This window comes from Cetorhinus maximus, chromosome 2, assembly GCF_964194155.1.
Source record: "Cetorhinus maximus chromosome 2, sCetMax3.hap1.1, whole genome shotgun sequence".
Taxonomy (NCBI): Eukaryota; Metazoa; Chordata; class Chondrichthyes; order Lamniformes; family Cetorhinidae; genus Cetorhinus; species Cetorhinus maximus.
Window position 1 is genome coordinate 57,861,543 of NC_135880.1, and position 17,228 is coordinate 57,878,770.

Genomic DNA, 17,228 nt, shown 5'->3' on the forward strand with positions numbered 1-17,228 from the left:
TACCACCCAGCATTGATCTTGGCACTAGAAATGACAATGGCAAACTCAGCCCTGTTCACCCTGCAAAGTCATCCTGATAAAATCTGGGGGCCTGTGCCAAAATTGGGAGAGCTGCCTCACATACTAGTCGAGAAACAGACATACTCACAGAATCATACTTTACAGACGCCACTATTGCCATCCCTGGGCATGTTCTGTCCCACTGGCAGGATAGACCCAACAGAGGTGGTGGCACAGTGGTGTACAGTCAGGAGGCAGTTGCTTTAGGAGTACTCAACATCGACTCTGGACCCATGGAGTCTCATGGCATCAAACATGGGCAAGGAAACTTCCTGTTGATCATCACATACTGCTCCCCGCCTCAGATTATGAATCAGTACTCCTCCAACACCACTTGGAGGAAGCACTGAGGGTGGCAAGGGTGCAGAATGTACTCTGGGTGGGGGACTTCAATGTCCATCACCAAAAGTAGCTCGGTAGCACCACCACAGACCAAGATGGTCAAGTCCTAAAGGACATAGCTGCTGGACTGGGTCTGCGGCAGATGGTGAGGGAACCAACAAAAGGGAAAAACACACTTGACCTTGTCCTCACCAACCTGCCTGCCACAGATGTATCTGTCCAGGACATTGTCGGTAGAAGTGACCACCGCACAGTGCTTGTGGAGACAAAGTCCTGACTTCACATTGAAAATATTGAGAATCGTGTTGTGTGGCACTACCACCATGCTAAATAGGATAGACTTTGAACAGATCTGGCAACTCAAACTGGGCAACCATGAGGCACTGTGGGCCATCAGCAGCAGCTGAACTGTACTCAACTACAATCTGTAACCTCATGGCCTGGCCTATCCCCTACTCTACTATTACCACTAATGCAGGGTATCAATCCTGATTCAATGAAGAGTGCAGGAGGGCATGCCAGGAGCAGCACCAGGCATACCTAAAAATGAGGTATCGATCTGGTTAAGCTACAAGGCAGGACTACTTACATGCCAAACAGCATAAGCAGCAAGTGATAGACAGGGATAAGCTAAGCTATTCCACAACCATCAGATCAGATCTAAGCTCTGCAGTCCTGCCACATCCAGCTGTGAATGGTGGTAGACAATTAAACAACTCATTAGAGAAGGATGAGGCTCCACAAATAGCCCCATCCTTAATGATGGGGGAGCCCAGCATATCAGTGCAGAAGATAAGGCTGAAGCATTTGCTACTATCTTCAGCCTGAAATGTCAAGTGGGTGATTAATTTCATCCTCCTCCAGAGGTCCCCAGCATCACAGATGCCAGTCTTCAGCCAATTCGATTCACTCAACATAATGTCAAGAAACGGCTGAAGGCGCTGGATACTGCAAAGGCTATGGGCCCTGACAATATTCCAGCAAAAGTACTGAAGCTTGTGCTCCAGAACTTGCCATGTCCCTAACCAAGCTGTTCCAGCACAGCTACAACGCTGGCATTACCCAGTGATGTGGAAAATTTCCCAGGTATGTTCTGTACACCAGAAGCAGGATAAATCCAACCTGGCCAATTACCACCCCATTGTCTGCTCTCAATCATCAATAAAGTGATGGAAGGGGTTATCAACAGTGCTATCAGGCGGCACTTGCTTAGCAATAACCTGTTCACTGATGCTCGGTTAGGGTTCCGTCAAAGCCACTTAGCTCCTGACCTCATTACAGCCTTGGTTCAAACATAAAAGAACTGAACTCCAGAGATGTGGTGAGAGTGACTGCCCTTGACATCAAGGACTCATTTGACTGAATGTGGCATTAAGGAACCCGAGCAAAGTGAAGTCAATGGGAGTAAGGGGGAAAACCCTCCACTGATTGGAGTCATACCTAGCATAAAAGAAGATGTTTGTGGTTGTTGGAGGTCAGTCATATCAGCTCCAGGACATCACTGCAGGAGTTCCTCAGGGCAGTGTCCTTGGCCCAACCATGCTTCAACAATGACCTTCCTTCCGTCATAAGGTCAGAAGTGGGGATGTTCGCTGAGGATTGCACAATTTTCAGCACCATTCACAACTCCTCAAATACTGAAGCAGCCATGTCCAAATGCAGCAAGAGCTGGACAACGTCCAGGCTTGGGCTGACAAGTGGCAAGTAACATTCGTGCCACAGGATTTCCAGGCAATGACCATCTCCAACAAGAAAGAATCTAACCATCGCCCCTTGACATTCAATAGCATTACCATCGCTGAATCATCCACTATCAACATATTGGGAGTTATCATTGACCAGAAACTGAACTGGATTAGTCATATTAATATTATGGTTATAAGAGCATGTCAGAGGCTAGGAATCCTCAGGTGAGTAACTCATTTCCTGACTCCCCGAAGCCTGTTCATCATCTGCAAGGCACAAGTCAGGAGTGTGATGGAATGCTCTCCGCTTGCCTGTTTGAGTACAGCTCCAACAACACTCAAGAAACTTGACACCATCCAGGACAAAGCATCTTGCTTGATTGGTATTCCATCCACAAACATTCACTCCCTCCACCACTGACGCACAGTAGTAGCAGTGTGTACTACCTACAAGATGCACTGCAGGATCTCACCTAGGCCCCTTAGACAGCACCTTCCAAACCCATGATCACTACCATCTAGATGGACAATGGCACCAGATATATGGGAACACCACCACCTAGAAGTACCCCTCCAAGCCACTCGCCATCCTGACTTGGAAATATATCGCCATTCCTTCACTGTCACTGGGTCAAAATCCTGGAACTCCCTCCCTAACAGCACTGTGGATGTACCTACATCACATGGACTGCAGAGGTTCAAGAAGGCAGCTCACCGCCACCTTCTCAAGGGCAATTAGAGATGGGCAACAAATGCTGGCCTAGCCAGCAAAGCCCACTTCCCTTGAATGAATGAAAAAAGCTCACTGGACAAAGCTTGAGGCTTGGAGCAATTTAACCCTCAGACCTCATCTAAGTGCTATCAGTCAGTGATTGGGGCAGCTGCCGCAAAGATGCAGTGGGAAATACCACAGTCTATGCGCACCACCTCCCCAGAAGTGCACAGGGGCTGTAAACTATGTGAACCCCCCCGGCTGTATGTTTAACATGAAATGAATTCTGTAAATTTAATGAAATAAAAAAATGAATTAAAAACAAATCCCTGTTCTGAGCTTCAGTCTTAGCATTTCTAGGCTTCATTTCAGGACTTTTATCCATTCAGGGGGTGTGGGCTTTGCAGGCTAGGCCAGAATTTATTGCCCATCCCTAGTTGCCTTTGAGAAGGTGGTGGTGAGCTGCCTCCTTGAACTGCTGTAGTCCATGTGGTGTAGGTACACCCACAGTGCTGTTAGGAAGGGAGTTCTGGGATTTTAGCCCAGCGACAGTGAAACAACTGTGATATATTTCCAAATCAGAATGGCGAGTAATTTGGGGGGGGAACTTCCCGGTGGTGTTCTCTTCTATCTGCTGCCTTGTCCTTCTAGATGTTAGTGGTCATGGGTTTGGAAGATGCTGTCTAAGGAGCTTTGGTGAATTCCACTCAATGGTGCCTCCAAGGATTTTGACCATGTGGACCCATCCAAGTATCAGACTGCCTTCTGTTACCCTGGTAATGGGGATTGTGCTCTCTGCTGGTAGCACCTCCTCTGAGGAGGAAGAGAGGGCCAGAAGAGAGAGGAGGCCAGGTGTCCCTATGCAACTTCCAGGGGATTGTCCTGAGGTCATTGCCTGTGTGAGGGCTTGCAGGTCCACGTGCAACCCCAGGAATCTCTGATTCTGTCCCTGGAGTTGCCTCTCCATGAGAATCGCCACTCTCTCAATGGAGGAGGCAGTGCGCTCAGTCATGAAGGTCAACGCAGTGGTCATGCTCTGCATGGACTCCTCCACAACAGCGACAGTCATGGATCTCCACCAGATCCTCCTGCACATCCCGCTTGACATCCAGCATCTGCCTCCTAATGGACGACTCTCGAGGCTCATCATCTGCCTTCGATTCAGCAGCATAGCAACATTGAAACTAGAAACAGTAGATCATTCGGTGCTTCAAGCCTGCTCCGTCATTCAACATGATCACGGCTGATCCTCTATCTCAACGCCATACTCACGCCCTCTCCCCATTCCCCTTGACGCCTTTAGAGTCTAGAAATCTATTTTCTTCTTCAATATATTCATTGACTTGGCCTCCACAGCCCTCTGTGGTAGAGAATTCCACAGGTTCATCACCCTCTGGGTGAAGAAGTTTCTCCTCATCTCAGCCCTAAATGGCCTACCCAGATCCTGAGACTGTTACCCCTTGTTCTAGAGACTCCAGCCAGAGGAAACATCATTTTTGTATCCAGTCTGTCCATCCCTGTCACAATTTTATACTTTTCAATGAGACCCATCTCATTCTTCTAAACTCCAGTGAATATAGGCCTAGTCGGCCCAATCTCTCCTCATAGGACAATCCTGCCATCCCAGGAATCAGTCTGATGAACCTTCACTGCACTCCCTTTATGGCAACATTAAACATTAAAAATTCAGGAGAGCTCAACAAGGTAGATGCAGAAAGGATGTTTCCCCTAGCTTGGTGGGGGGGTAGGGGAAGAGGCGGGACTAGAACCAGGGGAAACATTTTCAGAATAAGAGGGAGGGCACTTAGGACTGAGATAAAGAGGATTTTCTTCATTGAGAGGTTGGTTAATCTTTGAAATTCTCTATCCCAGAGGGCTGTTGAGACTCAGCCATTGAGTATGTTCAGGACAGAGAGTGATTGATTTGTAGATACTAAGGACAACAAGGGATATGGGGATAGTGTAGAAAATGGCGTTGAGCTAGAAGATCAACCATGATCTAATTGAATGGCGGAGCAGGCTTGATGGGCCATATGGCCAACTCCTCCTATTTCCTATGTTCCTATGGTGATTTTTCATTCTCTTCGGTCTTGAGATTGATTCAGAACCTTCAGTATCTCAGTTTTTGCAACGCAAAATGATTTCATGGGATCTGGGCGTTGCTGGCATTTGTTGCCCATTCCTTATTGCCCTTGAGAAGGTGATGGCGAGTCACCTTCTTGAACCACTGCAGTCTGTCTGGTGCAAGTACATGCACAGTGCTGCTGGGAAGGGAGTTCCAGGATTTTGATCCCATGACATTGAAGGAACAGTGATATAGTTCCAAGTCAGAAGGGGTGTGTGGCATGGAAGGGAACATCTAGGTGGTGGTGTTCCCATATGCCTGCTACCTTTATCCTTCGACGTGACAAAGATCACGATTTTAGAAGGTGCTGTCGGAGGAGACTTGGTGAATGCTGCAGAGCATCTTGTAGATGGCACACACTGCTGCCAGTGTATGTCAGTGGTGGAGGGAGTGAATGTTTTAAGTTGGTGTATAGGGTGCCAATCAAGCAGGCTGTTTTATCCTGGATGGTGTTGAGTTTCTTGAGTGTTGTTGGAGGCAAGTGGAGAGTAGTCTATCACATTCCTGACTTGTGCCTTGTAGACGGTGCACAGGCTTTGGGGAGTCAGGAGGTGAGTTACTCACCTCAGAATTCCTAGTCTCTGACCAGCTCTTGTAGCCACACTATTTATATGGCTAGTCCTGTTCAGTTTCTGGTCAATGGTAACCACCTATCCCTCCAGGATGTTGACAGTGGGGGATTCAGCGATGGCAGTGCTATTAAATGTCAAAGGACGATGGTTAGATTCTCTTTTTTTGGAGATCGCCATTGCCTGGCACTTATCAGCCCAAGCCTGAATGTTGTCCAGGTCTTGCTGCATATTGGCACAGACTGCTTCAGTACTGAGGATTTGCGAATAGTTTTGAACATTGTGCAATAAACATCCCCACTTATTGCCTTATGATGGAAGGAAGGATATTTATAAAGCAGCTGAAAATGTTTGGGCCTAGGACACTGCCCTAAGGAACTCCTGTGGCAATTTCCTGAGATGATTGGCCTCCAACAACCATAACAATCTTCCTTTTTGCCAGGTATTACTCCAACCAGTGGTGAGTTTTCCCCCTGATTCCCATTGACTTCAATTTTGCTAGGATTCTTTGATGCCGCACTCAGCCAAATGCTGCCTTGATGTCAAGGGCATTCACTCTCACCTCACCTCTGGAGTTTAGTACTATTGTCCATGTTTGGGCCAAGGCTGTAATGATGTCAGGAGCTGAGTGGCCCTGGCAATGCGACAAGGTCCTAGAACTTGATACCTGATTAGTTCTTTGCTGATTTCTACAAAGTCCTTCTCCCGAAGTGACAACTTTTCTATTGAAACTCCAAAACTAGTGGGACCAAATCACCTGTAATCACAGCAATACATAGAAATGTGGAAATTACTGATATCAATATGAGCCAAGAACAATTAACACACAAATAATCTCCCTCTATTTTCAGAAAGGTGTTAATTCATTTAAAATAAGTGGTGCCCACAAGGAATGCCTTTTGAATACTTTAAGCCTTGATCAGCTATTATAGCTGATGAGCTATTATATCCAGTTTGAGAAGAATAGGGGTCTTATTTCATCTTTGCTGTACAAATTATTCTATAGATTCATCTTCCTCAATAGTCCATGTCAAATTATCAGCTAAACTGATAACATGCCCAATGAGACATAAGGTGGTTCACCCAGACCTAACTGACTTCATATAGGGAGGTCTTTGAGAATTAACATCAGATCAGGTAATTTTTTTTTATATGATTCATTGTACAGCACAGAGCAAGTATGCTGTGGTAGTCTGAGCATGTAAAAGGTTGGTAAAGGGGAGTGTTTCACTGGAATGAAAATCAGATGGTTTCGCTAAGGATCTGCCTCAGCAGATTTCTGTCCACAAGGTGAAGTTGAAAATCTACCTGATATTCCCAATTGAGCCTTATTCAATTCCATGTTAATAGAAAAATGAAGAGGTCTAAGAGTAATATTTTTTAAAAGATGTTTCTTTACCCCAAATATTTTAGGTGTGACGTTTATTTTACATTTACAGATCCTTTGAGGATGTGAAGATTTCATGGCATGTGACATTTAATAAAACAGATGTTGTACTGCAAAGAGATGCGGTTAATCTGGTCAATGAGCTGACGACTACATCAGGAATTACCCTCTGTGTTAGTGGAGAGACTGAATGTACCATCACCATTGAAATCAAACCAGACGAGGTCAGTAAGAAGTAGGCCATTCGGCCCATCGAGTCTGCTCTGCCATTCAATGAGATCATGGCTGATCTGATAATCCTCAATTCCACTTTCCTGCCTTTTCCCCGTAACCTTGATTCTCTTACTGATTAAAAATCTGTCTATCTCAGCCTTGAATAAGAAAAACATTGCTATTTAAATAGTTGGTTTTGATATAAGAGCACAGTTTATGGAAATTCTTCTCTTTATGAAGCAGATTTTGACTTCTAGGCAGTCAACTGACAAAGTGAGCTAGTCGGTTGTCCATTTCGGTGGTGAAGTAGCCCCCATGATTGAAAGGCTCAAAGCCGTTTTCAGCTTGCTGGGTAAGCTGCAAGGCACCAAACAGCTCTCCCAATGCAACTCACTGGATTAAAGCCTGAACGCCAGGCCAGCAAGGCAAGTTGTGGGCGAAGCAAGTTGTCCTGGGACAGCATTGCCAAAATGATTTTTATGGGCCTTGGAGATGCACTCCTGCTCCTCTTGGGCCCACAAAAATAATTCAAGACTTATCTTGATGGAGCTCTTTCTCTACATTCGCCCTTGGAACTAATCACAGCCTGAACTGCACAGATTCTGATCACTTTCTACCTAAAATGGCAATCAGGGCTCTGTTATATCTTTGCACCCCTATTTTCACATGACACAGGATCTATTGCCTGAAACAGAGGCATTTTGGCCTTCTGATGCTAAAGCCCCTTGTAAAATGGAGTGGGTTACACCATTGGTGTTATCAGGGCAGTAAGCCACTTTGAGGTTGTTATCACCATCAGCTTCTCAAGGGCAACTAGGGATGGAACTAAAACATATTGGTCAACTGAATAAGAGACCAGAAGCACCTGTGTATTCAGTAGATACACACTTCAATATGATTAGCTCTTTGATGTAACTTAGTTACAAATGGCTTTCTTAGGATGATCAAACAGCCTAAAGCAATGTAATCAGAGAACCTTTACTTTCAAAGGCAGACAGCCTTAACAAAATAGGGAGAATTTTCCTGCTTTCCACCCTACACCCTTTACTTGGGTAGATGGAATACACCAAAGTGCTTGAAGTAAACTTGAATTTGCATGCCTTTTCGGGTTTAAGGCATTATCCCACCCATTATCCCATGATGCTAACACAGGCCTGTCCCTGGCAGGAATTTGTGCTTGGAAATGGGTGTGCTTACTTTTAAAAGCCCAACCTAGTGACAGAAGTGTTGGTAATCAGCGGACACAGATTGGCAAAAGAACCAGGGCAATGATGAACAAACAGTTTATTTTTCTGCAGGATAGAGTCATATAGGTCTGCAGCACAGAAAAAGGCCCTTTGGCCAATCGAGTCTGCACCGGTCAAACAAGTACCTAACTATTCTAAACCCATTTTCCAGCACTAGGCCCATAGCCTTGTATGCCATGGTATCGCATGTGCACATCCAAATACTTCTTAAATGTTATGAGGGTTTCTGCCTCTACCACCCTTTCAGGCAGTGAATTCCAGATTCCCACCACCCTCTGGGTGAAACAACTTTTCCTCACATCCCCTCTAAACCTCCTGCCCTTTACCTTAAATCTATGCCCCCTGGTTATTGATCCCTCCACCAAGAGGAAAAGTTCCTTCTGTCTACCCTATCTAAGCCCCTGATCATTTTATACACATATACTCAATCATGTCCTCCTTCAATCTCCTCTGCTCCAGGGAAAATAACCCCAGTCTATCCAATTTCTCCTCATAACTAAAACTCTCCAGCCCAGGAAACATCTTGGTAAATCTCCTCTGCACTCTCTGTAGTGCAATCACATCCTTCTTATTATGCGGATTCCAGAACTGTACCCAATACTCTAGCTGTGGCCTAACCAGCGTTTTATACAGTTCCAGCATAGCCTCCCTGCTCTTATATTCTATGCCTCGGCTAATAAAGGCAAGTATTCCATGTGCCTTCTTAACCACCTTATCTGCCTGTCCCGCTACCTTAAAGGACCGGTGGACATGCACACCAAGGTCCCTCTGATCCTCGGTACTTCCCAGGATCCTACCATTCATCGTGTATTCCCATGCCTTGTTTGTCCTGCCCAAGTGCATCACCTCACACTTCTCTGGATTAAATTCCATTTGCACTGACCAGCCCGTCTATATCCTCCTGTAATCTAAGGCTACCCTCCTCACTATTTACCGCCACACCAATTTTCGTTTCATCCACAAACTTACTGATCAACCCTCCTACATTCAAGTCTAAGTCGTTTATATACACCACAAACAGCAAGGGACCCAACACCGATCCCTGTGGAACCCCACTGGACAAAGGCATCCAGTCACAAAAACACCCCTCGACCATCACCCTCTGCTTCCTGCCACTCAGCCAATCCTGAATCCAATTTGCCAAATTGCCTTGAATCCCATGGGCTCTTACCTTTGTTATCAGTCTCCCATGCGGGACCTTATCAAAAGCCTTGCTGAAGTCCAAATAGACTAGGTCAAATGCATTGCCCTCATCTACATACCTGGTCACCTCTTCGAAAAATTCAATCAAGTTGATCAGACATGACCTCCCCTTAACAAAACCATGCTGACTGTCCTTGATTAACCCCTGCCTCTCCAAGTGTAGATTAATTCTGTCCCTCAGAATTGCTTCCAATGGTTTCTCCACCATTGAGGTTAGACTGACTGGCTTGTAGTTCCCTGGTTTATCCCTTCCTCCCTTCTTGAATAATGGTACCACATTGGCTGTCCTCCAGTCCTCTGGCACCTCTCCTGTGGCCAGAGAGGTAATTGAAAATTATTGCCAATGCCCCTGCTATCTCCTTCCTTGCCTCACTCAACAACCTGGCATTCGTTTCATCCAGGCCTGGAGATTTATCTACTTTTAAGCCTGCCAGACCACTTAGAACCTCCTCCCTTTCTATGCTAATTTCTTTAATTATATCACAGTCCTTCTGCTCACTTGTGAACACCGACACAAAGTATTCATTTAGAACCCTACCTACGTCTTCAGGCTCCACACACAAATTACCACTATGGTCCTGAATGGGCCCTACTCTTTCCCTAGTTACCCTCTTACTCTTAATGTACTTTTAAAATAACTCCTCTAGGGCTTCCGCTGTTTTGAGCCCTCGGTATCTGCCATAAGCTTCCCTTTTTCTCTTTATCCAATCCTGTATATCCCTCGACATCTAGGGTTCCCTGGATTTGTTGGTCCCACCCTTTGTCTTCACTGGAATATGTTGGCCCTGTGCTCTCCCTATTTCCTCCTTGAATGAGTCCCGCTGCTCTGACGCAGATTTACCTAAAAGTAGCTGCTCCCAGTCCATTCTGGCCAAATCATATCTGATCTTATTAAAATCGGCCTTCCCCCAATTTAGAACTCTGATTTCTGGTCCATCCATGTCCTTTTCCATCACAACCTTGAATCTAATGGAGTTATGATCACTATCTGCAAAATGCTCGCCCACAATACCTCTACCACTTGCCTGGCTTCATTCCCTAAAATTAAGTTCAGGACCGCCCCCCCTCTTGTAGGACCTTCTACACACTGGCTTAAAAAGCTCTCCTGGATGTATTTTAAGAATTCCGCTCCCACTAAACCTAACACACTATGACTAACCCAGTTAATGTGGGGAAGTTGAAATCCCCCACTATTACTACCCTATTATTTTTACACTTCTCTTGTTCTGATCTGGAATGCACTGCCTGAAAGAGTGATGGAAGTAAATTTAATAGTAACTTTCAAAAGGGAATTGGGTAAATAAATAAAAGGGAAAAATTGAAAGATTATACGGATAGGGTGAGCCAGTGAGACTAGTTGGATAGCTGTACCAAAGAACCATGGTAAGTTGAAAGTCGTTATTCTGTATTGAATTATGTTGTGATTCTATGAACTTCATTATGATATGCTCACTTCCCAAATCAATGGAAAACTCGGGCTGGGAAGCATGGTCCTTTCCTGGCCTTTTAATGATCTCATGTCATGAGGCATCGTAGGCCTTTTGCTTGGCCAATGCCTGGCGGAAAGATTTTAATTAGCATATCTACAAATTTCCCTGTACCAAGGACTCTTTCCCCTGAAAGTTCTGCTGCTCCTATGACCAACATATGCTTCACTGCTGGCCCGCAGGAATGAAATGTGAGCCTTTGTGTGTTTGAGGTTGTGTTACCTGACAAAGGTGCAATGCCATTTCCCGACAGGCTGCTAACATTAACACGTTCATAACATTAACAAGAAAATTAAAACAAGGATATCAAAGATAAGAACATTTGTAGAGAAGAAATCAGTTAACGTTTCGAGCCTTCACGGCCCTTCGGCAGAACTGAAGCATAGTTAGGAGAAAGGAGAAATATATTTCTCCTTTCTCCTAACTATGCTTCAGTTCTGCCGAAGGGCCGTGAAGGCTCGAAACGTTAACTGATTTCTTCTCCACCGATGCTGCCAGACCTGCTGAGTTTTTCCAGGTAATTCTGTTTTTGTTTTGGATTTCCAGCATCCGCAGTAGCTTTTAGCTTTTTGTTTTTATAAGAACATTTGTGTCTAGTTGCACTTTTAAGCCCATAATACTTAAAGGCTAATCAATCGTACAATCTTGTACAGTGGTACCAGCAAACAGATAACACTGTAACAAATAATGGAGTATGAAAATAAAAGCAAAATACTGCGGAGGCTGGAAATTTGAAACAAAAACAGAAAATGCTGGAAAAACTCAGCAGGTCTAACAGCATCTGTGAAGAGAAAAACAGAGTTAATGTTTTGAGTCCGCATGACTCTTCTTCAGAGCTTTAAAAAGTCATACGGACTCAAAACGTTAACTCTGTTTTTCTCTCCACAGATGCTGTTAGACCTGCTGAGTTTTTCCAGCATTTTCTGTTTTTGTGATGGAGTGTGAAGTTTATTTAAGTTAACTCTCGAGTACTTTCATTACTTAAAACATCTTTGTTGATGGATATATTATCAATATGTCGCTCATCAATTCTCAAGTGTATTTTGGATTTGCACCATTGTCTTGGAAGGGAAGCATGGGACAATGAATTATGCATGTTTTTTGCTGTATTTAATTAAAATTTGCTTTACGCATGAAATTTTAAAACTACTGACAGCTACATTTCGGTGTTTAAGTTTCAATTTTAGACTGTCATTATGTTTCAGCATGCCACTTAAGTACTGGTTACGTTGTGATGTGAAAAGAATGAAAGTTTCCTCCATACTTACTGTTCTTCGAATGTTCCTCTGCAGGTCCCAGAGCCTGAAACGTGGTTTCTTGTGGAAATATATGAAGTGAGTGCAGGGGCCAGAATAAATAGCAGTGCTCGATTCTTAAACATTACAATTCTGGAGAGTGATGAGCTTCACGAGTTGATCTTTTTCGCTGTGGGATCTCGGCTTCCTGTCGTTCATCAGAAGGCCACATTTGTCAGCTTGCAGGTTGTCAGAGAGGCTGGTACAAATGCAGTTGTCAGTGTTAGCTATCATACACAGGTGAGGACAACTAGGAAAAGGATTATTTTTAAATCTGATCCAACAAATTATTTTGTGATGAACTGCAATTTTGTCAGATGTAAAATACAGTTGAAAGATGAACTCTGAGAAAGCCTTGAGAGTATAATAATTTCATTATACTGTGTATAAGTTTCCATGTAGAATTAATATAATTTAATCTGTTACAACATTGAAGTTAATGCACAGTCACTTATTTGAGTGATCAATTTATCTGAATAAGAGTATTCCTGAAATCTTTGGATAAACAGCATTGAACTATAAATAAGTATGAACCTGTTTTTTGAATGATGTAAATAATTCTTGGATTCTTGTGAATGAGGCTTTTTAAACATTCTTTCTCAATCAAAGGTTTGCAACATGCCAGCCATGAGGTATTACACTCCTTGTAATCAGGTAGTTTGTGCCTTCGGTTGCATCATCGTCCAGGGATAACAATTATCTAATTTACTGTACTACTCAGTGGTGTAATTTGAATAGCGTTCCTGCTCTGTCCTGTGCCAATCTTCAGTTTCTGAGAAAAAAAATGTTGTGCAAAAACAAATTCAGAAAACATTTTAAATTATTTATGGGCGGTGAGATTACACACCAGAGTAACAAGATTGCACAAGCAACATTCATTATAAGTCTGGAAAGAGGAATTTTTGATTGAAAGTGTTTGTGGCAAATACTTGACAACAGGAAATCAAGTTGTGCAATCAGAAATTGTGCACAGAAATAAGATAGATATTTATGAGGGAGAGAGATCCATAGAGAGATATTTCTGTGTGTATTCAGTATTGTCTCATTACTTGCCCTCATTCTCCCTTTTAAACCTTTCTTTCCTTATCTTTGTTACAAATCCCTTGCTATTTGCCTCTCTGGAAAATTTGCAGCTTATTAAGATCTTTGTTTACCTGATGAAGTTAAGGCTATTGGCTGGAATTCTACGCTCCCTGAACCCCCTGGGTAGGTGTTAGGCAGCCCGCCCGCCCTCCTTTGGGCCAATTGAGGCCATTAAGCCAATTAATGGCCACTTAAGAGCCTCCTCCTGTCACCACTAGTATTTTGCCAAAGGCAGGGGATTCCCATGCCAAATGACGAGGCTGCCAGGTAAACCCTGGGGGACTGACAGCAGACTGGGGGCGCTTCCTGTTTGGGCACACAGTAGGCAAGGAGGTTTGAGCTTTTAGCAGAGGTGACTGAGTTTTATTTGTGTTTGCAGTGCGGATTTGCCTGAAAGGCGGAAGACATCAGGAGAAATGATTAGTGCCTCCCGAGCCTCCCTCATGCCTAGATCTTGATGCCCTCCAAGAGGCCCATCATACCTGTCAGGATGCTATGGATCCCCTTCGGTTTCCTCCTGGTCTGAGGGTGCCTCACTCTCCACTATGTCTTCAGAACTAGGGCCTCCCCACTCTACATTGCCAGCTTGTGCAAAGTGTAGCAGACCACACAATCCAGGAGTCCCTTGCTGGGGCATATTAAAGAGTGCCATCAGATCAATCCGGGTACCTGAATCTCATTTTGAGGATACCGATGGTCTGCTCAATAGCCATTCAGGTTGCAGCTTGGCTTACGTTATGGCGTTCCTCTGCCTCGGTCCTTGGGTTCCTCACTGGTGTCAGCAGGTCCCCTCAATGGCAATCCCTTATCTGCAAGCATCCATCATTGCAGGCGTGCAGAGAGTTGGGTCTGAAAAACTGTGGCACCTGGGAGTGCTGGAGAACGTAAGCATCTTGATTGCTCCTGGGGTAATGAGCAAATGCTCATTTGTAGTGATTGCAGATGAGTTGGACATGGAAGGAGTGGAATCCCTATTGGTTAGTGAAGGGTCTTGGCTGGCCTGCAGGAGCCTTAATGGCTATTTGTGTGCAGGCTATGAGACCTTGCACCTGGGGGAATCCAGCAATGACGCTGAATCCTCTGACTCTCTCGGCCTGACTGTCTACATCAGTTCTGAACTTGATGCACTGGTTAACCCTCCTGAAGAGGGCATCTGTCTCTGCTTGATGCAGCGACGTATGGCTAATGGCAGAAGCAGGTCCCTGGAATGAGCCTGAGGCATAGAAATTCAGGACCACAGTGACCTTGTAAGCAAGCTACTGGCTTCCAATATCCATGAATGCAATCAGAGTTCACCTCCTTCACCTCATCGTGCAAAGATCGGCCACGGCCTCATAGTGCAAGCACAATTTTTGGTGACCCTGCCAATCTGACATTTGGAGGTAGCTCCTCTGGTATTTGTACACTCTGGCCACTTGGTACCATTGTCTCTGCACCCAGTTCCCTCTGCGGCCTTCTGTAGCTTCCACATCACGAGGTTGTCCCTGCAGGTGGCCAGGAGGTAGCTGCTGTCCATTTCCATTTGTCTACTCCTCTCTCCCTCTCAGGTTCTCCTCTTGCTGGAGGAACCTCCTCTAGAATTCTCGATGCCTGGACACTGCCGCTATAAGAGGGAGCACCATCCCTGTGGTTGCAGTAATACTATCCTTCTTAGGCCCCACTCCAATGAGCCCCTTGCCAGGATGATTAACTGCTCAAGGGACTTACTGAATGTCTGCCCATCGCTGCAGCACCATCAGCTGCCGCTCTGATGCCATCCTTTAAATGTTGCTGAGGCTCTGACACCCCAACTCTCCTCCCCCATGCGCTGCTCGCAAAATTCTGAGGGGTCGGTAAAACTGCAGTCATTTGCCTCCTCAATGATCTCGGTTCGTTTTTAATTGCTCGTTTAGAGATTGTGAGCAAAGTCCCCCTCAACTCGCTGTTCGCTCATGCTGAAATTATATTCCAGCATGATAATGCTGGGGGCCCAACCCAATGTCATTTTGCATGATTTACAGCCCTTCTTGCCTCTATCAAAGTTCAAAGGTAAAATTCCAACCATATTTAATGTTTCACCTGATGTTGAAAATTCCACAAGATTTATTTACCTCCAATATTTGCTTTGACAGCACCTGCAGTTTATGCATTGTATGATTATTCAATAACTATGCTTGCTTTATATGCTTTGGGCACAAAATTTAGATCTTTTGTGCTGCTGGAGATGGCACTACAGAAGCCGGAGGCCCTTTGAGTAGAGCACACAGTGCCTCGTGCTGGGGAGGGCACTCACATAACATACCCTGCCTGTGCCAGAAGCCTTTCTATGAGAGGGACAGACAGCCTTTAAGAAGAGTAGGCTGGCTGCACTATGTGATTGTAGCACATACTGCTCGAACTCCTGCTGGGCAGTCACCATGGGCTCCGCTTGGATAATTCTTACAAATATATAAGTGAGAAGGCGGCAACAAATTTGCTGTGCTGTTGCTCTCTCTTCTCATCCTGGGGCTGGACAGGTAATAGGCAGTTCTTGGGTTTCTGAAAGCAGGATATCAGAAAGGGGAAGGTTAGGGCGAAGGAAGAGATTGGAGGGGAAAGCAATGGTTCCGTAGTCACACTATCTGCAGCTTGATTATCATGCTAGATAGCACAATGTGGGTGAGCTGGGAGTTGAGAAGGGGCATAAGGTAGTAACATACTGTTATCCTCAATAGTCTCAGTGATGCAAGATTCTGCAGGCTCTGTCACAGCGGGCCCCATAATGCGAAGAATCATCTCCTCTGTAGGGTTCAGGAGATGCAGGTGCCATTACTCCCCTCCCTTCACCAGTTCTGCTCTGCCCCCTTCTATTGTGTGGCATGTTGTCTGCAAGAGAGAGGGAAGAATGTTAGTGATTGTGTTGCACTGCGTTTGAGTGATGTGACTGCCACAGCTGAATAACTGGAGGTATGTGGAAGGACAGAAACCTGGGTGTGAGGCTGTCATCAATGATAGGTATGTGAGGGTGAGGTGGAGTATCTGGACGTTAGATACGTGTCCTGAGTGCCAGTGACTGCTGGTGTCTGAGTGATGGGAGTGTGGTGCACTGAGCAGCATGAGAGGCTGGTGGAATAGTGAGTAGGTGATGATATGTGAAAGTGCATTTATTGACCTTGACCACCTGTGTGAGGTCATTAGACTTCTTGTATTACCACTGCCAGGACCTCAGATCCAGACTCTGGGAATTGACCTCCCTGACCACCTGCTCCTAATCGTTGAGAGCCTCCTCCCAAACCATGGTATCCCTCCTTCTGCCTATCTTCATGACTAAGACATCTGTGATCCTCCGAGCTTTCACTCTGCTGTAGTGTTCCATTTTCCCTTTCCTGAACTGCAGTAATAACATTCAGCAGCAGCCTCCTGTGGTTCAGTGTAGCTTCTCCGTAAGACAGGCAACCTGCTCATCTTAAAGGCAGTCTGGCTGCACTATGTGCTATTGGCCTATGCTGCTCGAACTCCTGCTGAGCACTCAATTAGCCAACAGTGTGGACACTGCTCGGACCAATGCTATAATCGGGTAAATGAGGAGGCAGCACCAAATTTGCATGATGCTGCCCACCATAATAACGGGTGTGGATATGTTATGAATCACACTCCTGTGCCTAAAAATGGTATGGACCCATTTTAAGCTCAGTGAGTACCTGCTGCATCTGTTATTAGGAAATCATATTGCTCCTGCAGAAAATGCTGTTAGATTGAAAAGTATCTGCCAAATGTAGTAGAGATAAAAAGAAAAAAACACATGAAGATCCTGGATATGATAAAAGTGAAAATCACACTTTTTCCACTTCTCTTCAGCTTG

The 17,228-nt window shown here is 45.0% G+C and overlaps 1 protein-coding gene across 1 annotated transcript in view; it reads left to right on the forward strand.

Annotated features, from left to right (window-relative positions):
- The window catches only part of adgrv1 (adhesion G protein-coupled receptor V1), a 735,500-nt gene that overhangs the window by 405,156 nt on the left and 313,116 nt on the right, over positions 1-17,228 (forward strand). The window contains exons 73-74 of the mRNA XM_078557559.1: positions 6,933-7,104; positions 12,323-12,565. Coding sequence (XP_078413685.1) covers positions 6,933-7,104; positions 12,323-12,565 — 415 coding nt within the window. The remainder of the gene's footprint in view (positions 1-6,932; positions 7,105-12,322; positions 12,566-17,228) is intronic.